This window comes from Rhamphochromis longiceps, linkage group LG20 (genome assembly GCF_057381845.1).
Source record: "Rhamphochromis longiceps isolate RC_006_pf linkage group LG20, R_longiceps_female_GT1.1, whole genome shotgun sequence".
Lineage (NCBI taxonomy): Eukaryota > Metazoa > Chordata > Actinopteri > Cichliformes > Cichlidae > Rhamphochromis > Rhamphochromis longiceps.
In genome coordinates, this window is record NC_140576.1 from 2,000,711 (window position 1) to 2,012,121 (window position 11,411).

Genomic DNA, 11,411 nt, shown 5'->3' on the forward strand with positions numbered 1-11,411 from the left:
TATCTAGATGAAGAGTGAGGGTCTGGACGGGCACCTTGGGTGGGGATCTGGTTTAACCCTCTCTTTTCCGCATTGTGCCCTCACTGGGATTTCATCTAATTACATTTACTGCTGTCTACTTCAGCTAACCTCATCCTCTTTAACCTTCATCTCCCCACCCCCTCCTCCTTCAGTGAAACCACACACAGAGACATCAGCTGTCCTCATTATACCACCAAACCGCTGCGATAACAGTAAACTGGTGCAATAATGGAGTCCATTTATAATGATTACCTTTCCTTTTCTTACTGCTTTTTATCCAGTAAAACGCTTAATAATCACAAGTAGCATCATCATGGTCTCCATTCAGTCGATCTGTGCAGCTATAAAGAGCCACAGATTCAAGGACTGAAACAAACTGGGGCAAAGTCAAGACACTGGGACCACAGCTCACACCCAATAACCGTTTTCATTGACTGCACTACTCTGTTTAGTAAAGACAACACACATGCATGCATCCAGGCAAAAACACACGCACACTGTTGTTTTTTTAACAACCGCTGTCACGAAGCCTAATACACAGTATTTTTGATATGTTTCAGGTGTTTTTTCCTTTCGTTTTTTTGAGCTAAGGAAACATAAATATTTTATTTCTAACATTGAATTAATCCAAATATCACAATTGCTTCTCACACTCTCGGGTTATTTTCTCACGAGATTTTTTTTTCCACAGGAGGAGGTATAAAATTTTCCATGGGGCAAATCAAAGGTGGAACGCTAATTTACCTTCTGGATTCCAACATTACCACAAATGTGTGTGATCCTTTCAGCAAACTCCTCCAGGCCACAGACACCTCTACATCAAGAGCATTTGCTCTGTCAGTTTCTTACTTTGATGTCTGAGCAAAATTACTTAGATATCCAGAACAGAAACATTGGCAAACTTCTGACATATGACAGCTTGTGAAAAAGCCTACAAACAGTAGCTCGATGACCTGAGACCTGTCACAGCATGCAAAGGGCTTCAGGATAATTTATGTAATCTAAAGTACGAGGAGAGAAGAGACTCTAATAAGGCCTGCTACCAAACGTGGTTTGGATTAGACATGGATATAAGCACATGGTTTTCAGCACAGCCAACACAAATCTCTGCTCACAAAGAGTACTTTGAAAAGATCAGAATTGGAACATATGGGAATACCTCGCTGGAAGAATGCAGATATATCATTTTCTTGTAATATGCATCAGGTACCAATATGATCTAGTGCCTATACTCGTACCCATTCCTCTCTGGGGGGTTTCCTTCATTTGCATTCAAATGAGCACAAGCTCAGCATATGAAGGTGGTGGGGGGGTACATACATGGGAGCACACAATTCACGGTGCACATAGCAGCTCTCAGTAGTAAAGAAATGAATCAGGGGTTTCTCCATAAAACTTCTCATGTCACAGTACCGAGTACTATGCAAGTTCCACAACAGACCTGCATGGATGAGTCTCCTCCCGTTCACAGTATTTTTGCACTTTGTTGCCAACGCCAGGAGATGGAGCCCTTGAGCTTCTGTTATGTATTTAGGCGTTGAAGAACAAAGAACACTTAAAATGTTCAACTCTGAAATGCAGAAGCTGTTAAAAGCAAGCTAAACTTGAAGGTGTGAATATTTTTAAATAACAGAATTATGAATGTTAACAAACAGTTCGCGACTCTTAGTCTATGTGCAACAGAGTACTAACTAATATTAAAGCCACACCATACAAACAGGTAGTGTTTGGACACATCATGGCTTTTCCCATGCCAGTGTCAGATATTTATTAACTGTATCTGCTGATGGAAGATCCCATACAGAACTTAATGACTACAATAATACTTTAATCACAACACCCACGTAAATGAAAGGGACAGAAACTGACTGGATTGTTTTACAGTAATGTGGAGGAGGTGGAAGGATGCAGTCCTGAATGACACAACTGTTATTGTAAGGAGACACGTGGAATGTTGTCACAAGCTATGATGGTGTTTATTAACATCTTACATCTGTATACTGTTTTTATAAACAACCAGCTTCTTTGATGAAGACAAAAGAAAAGAAAAACCATAACAGAAATAAAAACAGGACAACCATTACTGGAATGTACAGCACATCTTATCCCCACATTGAGCATGTTAAACAATGCACGCCTGTGCAAGAAAAAAAACAGAAAATGAAACTTTGTCAAGTAGTCCTGGGAGTGTGACTGAACCAGCGGTCAGTACTGTCACAGCGTTAACTGAAGGAGTGGAAATCAGAGGAAAAGGAATATGTAGATCAGTGCTGTGAAATCTTGGCTGTATAGTGGCTCGATGGTATTCTGGTGCAGCCATGACTCTTATCGCAGAAGGGACCACTTGATCTGTTCTTTGGCAGACTGAAGTACCTGTGGAAAAAAACACAAGCTTGACCAAAGAGATCACATTGACTAACGTCCGACTTTACTGGCCCAGAAAAGAACGGCTACCCTTAGGAGAAACCGTACCAAATAAAAGTAAAAGAAAAACACAAGTGGCACGACCAAGGAAGATAAAGTAAGCACAATTAAAATAAAGTTGAAATCCTGAGAGAAAAAAATGATGAGCAAGTGATATGAATGAAGGAAAATATGCAAGAGCTCATTAATCATCTTAATCCACTGAAGGAAAGCCGAATCATAACCATAAAGCATGGGGACTGGGCACAGCTATTAATCATGGCCAAAGGAGGGGTGGTAGTAGCCAGTCTCAGGCCTCTTAAATGACAGCATTAATCAAGAAGAGCTCACACACACACACACACACACACACACACACATGTAAGAGCTAAAAGACAGGAACCACCGCTGGCTACCTACCACCTCACCACTGAACAAATGAGTAGTCATGTACCCTGACGTGCATATGACACAATGCAAAATGCGAGCATGGATGAGAATGAGTGCAATGACCTTGCATTTGCAGGTTTTGAAGAAATTAGTTTTAACAGTCAATAAACTAATGGAGCCTTAAAACTTTATGGGAGAGAGAAGATCAGAGTTCGAATGTTTTTCTCACCTGGGTGACTGTCTGCTCTGTCAAAGGCACATCATCACCCTAAAAGAACAATTACATTACTTTAGCAGCAGAAACAACCGATGTCAAAATTGGCTGAATGTTTCAGAGGAGAGCAACTTACTCTAAGAGCCACACGATACACAACCTGCTGTGGGTCGCTCTCTAAGATCACCCTGCAGGAAATGCACAGGAGACAAAGTGATGTAAAACTCTAAAAGATGACTGACAAGAATCAGAATTATCAGGTTAGTTTTACTCACCCGCCATCTACAATTTCATCCACAGCCAAGAAGAGTCCCTCCATATTCTCCAACAAAGCTCTCCTCTCAACATTTTTTCTGCAGTTAAAAATATACACGTTAATTTTAGTGAAAAAAAAATGTGTCTTAAAAAAGTTTGTATGTTTGTAAATAACTGCTGCAAAAACATACCTCAACATCTGACTGAGCGAATCAAAAAGGCAATTTAGAACAGCCATAAGCATGAGCTGTTGAAAACAAAAGAACACATCAGAATCGGTGCACTATATAAGCAGTTCTTAAATTACAACAGTGTACAAATAAAAGCCACTTTTTATTGAGGCTAAAACACTTGATTCGTTACTAAAGGTTCAACAGTTTCTTTTATTTATATTGGTTTACTTAGGACATATTTGCTAGAGTCGCATATATCGTGTGAGAAAAAACAGGGACACAAAATACTACTAATACATTTGAAAAGCAGCTTATAGCCAAATCATGATAGCAAATTATACGCTTCTACAATTTGCTTTAAAATTCTATTCGGTAAGACAAATACAAAGTTACATATGAGGAGGGGTGGGGGGTTATCCTGACACCAAGTTGGAGGGAGTGAAAAACTTAAAATTCAATAATTTACTATATAACAAAAGCTGAACTACAGAATGAAGATGGAAATTAAGGCTCAGCCTCACACGTGTGCTGTAGCCTTCAACTTTTCTACCCTGCGACGCACACAAGTGAACGCAAATATCACGTCATCAGACGATCTTTACCCACCAGGTTACCCACTGAAGTCTGTGTCAGAGTTATTAAACTTTTATATTTTTCATTAGTTTTAATTTTTTATTTCATTTTTATTTTCAATTCAATTTAAATAGATTCAAATCTATTTAATGTAGTTCTTTTGGTTTGTAAATCTTCAGGTTTGTTTATCAGTTTAATAACAAAAAATAAATACAATTAAAAGATTAAATAATAATAATAATAATAATTCAGGGGTAAGATTTATTATTTTGGGTAAGATTTAAAGAGTACTATTGTATTGTAATATTATCAAGTTGTTAACTTATTAATATTACAATATTAATAAGTTAACAAATAAAATGTGACTACCCTTAAGAGTAAAGCTGACTTTTTTAAGTTTAATTTAGTTAGCTTTGTAAGCAAACACAATTTTTTCAGTTAGTTTCTGTGTTTTTCAAAAGCCCCCCTCCCTTTTTTTTTTAAGTTAACTAAAACATTTTCTCCATGCGTAGTTTTAGAAATGTTTCAATAATGAGGAACCAAATGACTCTGTTTATTTCCAGTTGTCTGCCACGTGTGAGAAAGGGCAGCGTTTCCACTGGACTCACCTGGAATTTTATGGACTTTACTTGTGAAAACTTCTTATGTGGTTTAGTGCAATTATAAGGTTCCAAGTGCAAAACAATAATAGTCAAAACTTGCTCATGTACCGTGATTCACACCATTACTCAGGCTATCACAGACTGGATGATGAGGCAGGATCCATACTCGGCATGTGCTGTCACTTTCCTCAGCACAACATAAGCAAGTTTCAACTCCTACTTAAAAAGGATTCATTACAAAACTTTATGGTCATTAAACTTACCTCATTTTCATGTGAACTTCCAATCACGTAAAAGAAAAGGTCTATATTGCTCTTGTAGACGACAGTGAGGCCTTCAAGTAGTGCTATCTCACCTAAAGAGGCATAAAAAAAACAACCATGCTCGATATTAGGTATGCATTGAGGCAAAGTAACTGTTTTTAACAGTGTAAAGACGACTTACTGTCTGTTCTGTGCGTTTTGTTGAATATGTTCTTCTCAAATGCCTTCTGCTCCTTCACTGTCGGGTACGTGTCATCATAATACTGCAGAAATTAGAAATTAAGTCACATTTAGATATTAGTCTAAAAATTACATCCTTTTCACTAGTTTTCATTTTTATTATTAGATGATGACATTTTCTTGCAAACAATCAACCCAAAATGAGAAAACGAGACAATAGTGAGTCATACATGTTTTAAAGGTTTACACTTTTCTAAAGTAACTGGGAGCTGTTTAGCACATAATTTTTAATCAGGAAAAAAATACAGCATTTGTTATGGACTGAATTTTGTGTTTAATGTAGCTATGTGAGAATTTACAGAATCAGGCAGTGTTTTTGTTTTTTTGGTGGGGTTTTTTTTAGGTGGCAATTAAAAATTAACTTCAGAGCAAGAGTGTTTCCATGATTTTTCTTTGAGTTCCTGTGGGCCCCTCCGCACAAACTCAGAATATTTAATCAGAATTAAAATTAGTGCAGTCTCAAAATAACTTGACACCATTCACAAGAGTTTGACAGATTATAGGCCAATAATTAATTTACATGCGTTTAAATATCAGCAGTGATTTTTGTCCAGTATTCACTGTTTCGCAGAAGATCACTATTTGGCATTTCACCGGCGTTAATAATAATGAAGTATCATGATGGCACAGATGTCTGAAATTCATACCTTGGCATAAAGCCGGTCTCCATCGTTGTCCAGAATGAGAACAGCTTTGACCGTGTATAAGGACGGTTCCTGTGAAGACAGCACACGTTAGGCATTGTTTATCCTACCCAGGAACGAATTCGCCTTAATTCTTTAAAAATGTGGCAACTCGTATGTTAAATAATAAACATGAACTATCAAAACTATGCAAGTAAATTGAATAAATTGGGTGTCGACTGGCGTCACAAAATCAGTCTAAATGTTATTTAAAAGACTTCTAAATCACCAAATCGTGAAGGAGACATGACAGTTCCACATCATCAACAAACGCATATACGAGCTAACTTTAAAGATGCTAGCTCCTTAGCTAAAACGGCCAACCCGTTTACTGTAGTTAGCACTGGGATTATTCGCCTGACTCTACAAAACAAAACCGCGAGAAACATTTTGCTAGTAAATACTTATGTGAAGTACTAATGAGATAACGCTGGTGGCTTTTACATCGTCAGAAATGAATAAATGGGCTAACATTACCAGTATGGGAGAATCCATCTTCTTTCCTGTTAGCAAACCAGCTACCGGGCTAGCAGCATTAGGCTACGTAATACGTACAGTAAATGAGTCTCTTTCCTATTGGCTGACGCGGTGCCGTATGTTGTGCGTGCAGGGCAAAGATCAGTTCACTGCAGAGCAAACAGCCTCAAAAGCGATGTGGTTAATAAAGAAGTACTTTCAGACTCGCCTGTAGTTATAACACATTTGCCCTTTAAGTCGGAAAAGTCTGAACCGTTTAATGGCCCAAACGTAAAGCTAAACAATATACTAACTAACTTTATTACTGTAATTTCGGACTGTCTCCTGTTACTGTGTAAAACTTCAAACTATGAAGATTACTAACTACAATAGAACTTAAAAATTCATTTGTGGTTGAAACCGTAAATCCAAACATGTAAATGCCTTTAGTAGCTCGTATGAGCTTCTTAAAAAACACGTGTAAGTCAGGATGTTTATTTTAGAGTTCACATCCCTGCAGAGCTTACTGTAATTAAACCTAATGACTAAAGGTGGTTGCTGTTTTTGTAGGACTTAGTGGTAAATCTCTCGTTTTACAAGCCATTTTAGCTTGCTCGTACTCATCAACATCTTTTTTCAGTATCCTCCTACATTTAACCAACTCCAATTATCTTAGTTCCCACTTCTGGGAAGCATTTGGAAACACAGGCTGATGGGGATTTCCCTCTATCTAACTCCATAAATTACATCATTGTTTGGCCTTACTGTAGGATATTTTTGGGCTTCAAATATCACTGAAAAGCAAATAATGTCCAGCCATTATTTAACTGCAGAACGTGTATTGTGAGGAGATACCAACTATTCTTATGCGTGCTCACAAGAGGACTGTGGGAAACTATGAAATGTTGCAACACTGCAGTATGCTTGCACAAATTTAGCCACTACGATTTCAAAATTGCCTTGACCAGAGAGGAAACTGTATACTGCCTTGAACTAGCTCATACTAAAAGGTTAAATATCGCCTGATATTGTCATGCCATCTCATCCGCAAAGTTAAACTTATTTTTATTCTTTTGTGTTTGAAAAGCATCACAGTGGTGACGATGACTGGCAAAGCTGACTGATGTCTGAAAGTTGAATGATGAATCAACACATACAATGAATAAACAGAAACAAAATACCTACTGTATATAATGACTGTAAGTTTTCTGGATGGCATATGGTACTGATTCAGTTTACCTAAAAAAGAACTGGATTGATTATTACAAAAAGTAAGTGGTATTAAACATATACACCACTACTCTGTCATGAAAACATCCTAAATAATAAAGTCTGCACCGGAAAAGCATGATGTGAGGAAACTGATCGCTAATAATCTCTCTTCAGGAGCTTTTTTCGAGTTTCATCAAGTATTTACCTTATTTTTAAAATTATCAGCAGTGTTTTTTTACGTAAAAGATTAAAACTAGAAAATAATAACATTGCATTATATAAAAGTGAAGTATTTTCAGGGCTGTTTCCCTCTCGCCACAACATGCCAGCAACCACAGCAGTTAGCAGTTCCCTTCCTATGAATCAAGTGCTCCTTTTATCGGTGTAAAACAGAGCTTCCGCCAACCAACATCCTCCTTTCCCTGCCCCCCCCCAATATGTGTTCATTATCAACCAGACTTGACTTTCATTCTGAAGAGCACATTGACCGAAAGAATACACAACCTGTTTCCAGAGGAATGTGATGCACTGCCTAAATAAAAAGAAAATTGCAACCAATTTAAACATTATAATGAGTCGAATATTAGAAGTTAAAAATGAAAAATGCTCTTATGCTTATTTTTTAAAAACAGATGGAATATCTCACAACTCACACAGATTGGTAATAAGTAAGCAACATAGAAGATGCTCCCAGAGAGTCTGAGTGTTTAAGATGAAAACTGGAGATGGATTCAACACTCTGTGGAGGCTCAGTAGGCATTTGCTTCAACAGTTTGAGAATTTCTTTTGTTTAAGAATTTGTATATCTCATCTTCTACCATGGTAGAGATCATATAAAAGAATCAGAAAACTCAGAGAAAGGCCAATATTAAAAATGACATTCTGCAGTGGATATCACTGGATGTGCTTGGAGAGACTTTTGAAAAAACATTTCCAGTAAAGTCAGCTTGTTGTGCATCCAAAAAATGGAAGTTAACATACTACCATTCAAAAAAATAAATAAATTTAAAAAAAAATCCAGAAACAGCAATGTGCACCATTTTCTTTCTGCTTGTTATCAGCACACAGTTCAAATAGATATATGCAGGTTTTGGAGAAACATATACGGCCAGTGCAGCTCCGTTTTTCAGGTACATCTTGTTTATTTCAGCAAGACAATGCCAAATCACATTCAGCAACTATTACAAAAGCATGGCTCCATAGTAAAAGAGTACAGTTGCTAAACTGGCCTGCTTGTCCGTACATGGCACATAAAATACTTACTGTATTATTAAACAAAGAATAACACAAAGGAGGCTCCAAGCAATTGAGCAAATGGAATCATATATGAAGTAAGAATAGAAAAGCAATTCATCCCCTCCGTTCCCAAGAGCTTGAAGAATCTCTTGAAGAGACCCGGTGATGCAACACCCCGTTGAGATATTTTTGGAAAAGCGTTGCTTTGTATTCTTCAGCAGTAACATTTCTCGGGTTTAGTACTTGAAACTATGTCGTTTTTGTAACGTTTTCAGTCAAATATAGATGTGTACAAAAACTGCAACTCATTGCATTCGCTGTTAGTTCACACTGTACAGGGCATGTCAACTTTTTTTTTGAGAAACACGCTTGCACAAAAATAAAAGAGGCTCTCAATAAATAATCAGGCAACGCAATACTGCTGTTGCAAAACATTATCTTTATCTGAACATCTTGAGATAAGCACAGGCACTATTGAGACATTCAGAAGAATGATGCTGCATGTTCAGGTTCCTCATTTTCTCGTTCTTATGTCTGGTAATGTGTGACCATCGTGACAAACAGAGCTACTGATGCTGTGTGAACGACAGACCATTGCGCTTCCAGTTAATTTCCAAAACGATTATTAATCTTTCAACTTTCATGCACATTTTTTCATTCTGTCTGCCACATCGGTATCAGCGATACCTGTGTAACAACATCCTATAACATGGGTTGCATTTTCAGTCAGATACCGATCTGCATATTCCCACTAACGGCTGCACACATTACCTGATACATGTCACCCCTTTTGTAATTTTTAGCTTTTTAGTTTTTTCTCAATCAATATAAAAAAAGAAAAAACTTAAACTGCCCTCTCTATTTTTTTCCCTTCCCAGAAACTGCCTCCAAAAATATTCCCCTTTTGATACCACAACCCATTGCACACATCCATTTTTTTTTTTTTTTTTTTTTTTTTTGGTCATGAGGCGGTTTTTCCCACTCATGTTTGCTAAAGCTTTCTGAATACTACAAAAAAACCAGAGATACCACAAATCCTTAATTTTTAATGAACATTTTAACGACCACGTAAAGAACAGCAGACAAATCATTTCAGATTAGCGTCAATACAAAACGTAACACACATGAAGCAAATCTAAGCCTGAGCGACTCAACTGTGGGCAGTTCCCAGCCAGCACCTCTGGCCTGTTTTTTAAGCACAGTTGTTTGGAGAACTGAGCTATACAATAAGTAAACTCTGACAGCCATGAAAGGTTCAGGCAAGCTGGAAAGCAGAGATGTCAAAGACTAATTGAAGCAAACAAACACAAACAGGGAATGTGGGCGTTGACCTGGGAACTGTGTCCAGATTCAAAACCACTGTGGTTGCAGTAATAACAGGGTGCTCTTTGGCATGCTGTGGCAGTGGTTGAGTCAGGGGCTGGGTGCTAGGAACTTGGGTTGGGAAGTCCCTTCTTTGATTCCTGGTAGACATTCACCTTTCTTGACTTAGTCAGCCACCTAGTTTTTCCATCTTAGAACAATGAGAAAACACTGTGATTTATGTCTCAGTGGGATGTGATATTATATTGGGCCATACAAAACCATCCATGTTCCCAAAGCTTGTGAATGTACAGCTGAATAAAATTTGTAACTGTAGCCCATCAGTGTATATTTAATGTTACATTAATTAACTCAAATGTAGTTATCATCACATTTACAACTTTTCTCTGGATGTTTGTGCAGATGTGTAAAATTTTCATTTTCATTTAAAATGTTTTGTACGATGATAGATAGACGTGCGTGTGCATGCGTGCATGCGTGCATGCGTGCATGCGTGTGTGTGTGTGTGTGTGTGTGCATGCGTGTCTGTGTGTGTTTTCCCGCTTTCTGTTTAACAAGTTAATTCAGCGACTACAGTTCGAGGAAAGAAATGACTGTGACATCGGTTTTCAGATTCACATTTCTGAGAAATTCTGCGAGCAGTTCTCCAAGCATGTGTTTACTTCTGCTTGCTTTAACAAATACTTGAATCCTATACAAAGTATTAACATATGCGTCTGACACAGAAGCTGAAATAACAGCTTCAAGTGATTTGGTGCCATCGATGAACGAGTGAATCTAACCATTGTGTTGTACACAATGTACGCGGCAAGGGGTCTGCAACAGAGGAAGAAAGATGCCAAATATTTAATATGGCCCAGATTGGTTCCAAAATCATCATTGTCACTGTGAGGCTGCCAGTGCTGTACACACACTACAACACAATAAATATGAATTACTCTACAACACGATAAATATGCATCTCTATCATCGGGAATTGTGTGAAAAGTTTTGCACAATGGGGCAGTTTCTCTATAACACACAGCCTTTGTGAATTCACTGTTCACAGTGCTGCAGATCAGGGCAATGAGGGGATTTTTTGTTAAGGATTGTAATGGTCACTTGCTATGTAAGACACGCTCCCCTCCATTCTCCCCCGGCTCCTCTCTCTCCCTTGGCGGTTGCTCTGCCAGATAGAGGAACAATGTAGTCTTTCTTACCTGTTGGAGGGTGTGCATTCCATCTCTGCTAAACTAAGTCTCAATCCTGCCTTCAAGCCCACCCCTGCTTTAACAGGGCCCTCACTGCAATGCCGGCTCTGACTCCAGGTGCTCCACATCACACTCCTCATACCTTTCCTTTGGGAGGATTTGAAAGGACATTGTTCT

The 11,411-nt window shown here is 38.1% G+C and overlaps 1 protein-coding gene across 1 annotated transcript; it reads right to left on the reverse strand.

Annotated features, from left to right (window-relative positions):
- Positions 1–1,742: 1,742 nt before the first annotated feature.
- copz1 (COPI coat complex subunit zeta 1) lies at positions 1,743–6,383 on the reverse strand. The gene is made up of 9 exons (XM_085394383.1): positions 6,295–6,383; positions 5,782–5,850; positions 5,076–5,157; positions 4,895–4,986; positions 3,475–3,530; positions 3,304–3,381; positions 3,165–3,216; positions 3,044–3,082; positions 1,743–2,394 (listed from the first exon to the last, which is right to left on the reverse strand). Exons 1-9 carry the CDS (start codon positions 6,310–6,312, stop codon positions 2,347–2,349), a joined length of 534 nt encoding a protein of 177 aa, XP_085250509.1. The 5' UTR covers positions 6,313–6,383; the 3' UTR covers positions 1,743–2,346.
- Positions 6,384–11,411: the final 5,028 nt, after the last annotated feature.

Excerpts from the sequence above, each read along its gene's own strand:
- copz1 (XM_085394383.1), bottom strand. Across the intron at positions 3,531-4,894 it reads GAAGTTCACATGAAAATGAG|CTCATGCTTATGGCTGTTCT; the intron begins GTAAGTTTAATG and ends TGTTTTCAACAG. Across the intron at positions 3,083-3,164 it reads TGTATCGTGTGGCTCTTAGA|GGTGATGATGTGCCTTTGAC; the intron begins GTAAGTTGCTCT and ends TTGTTCTTTTAG.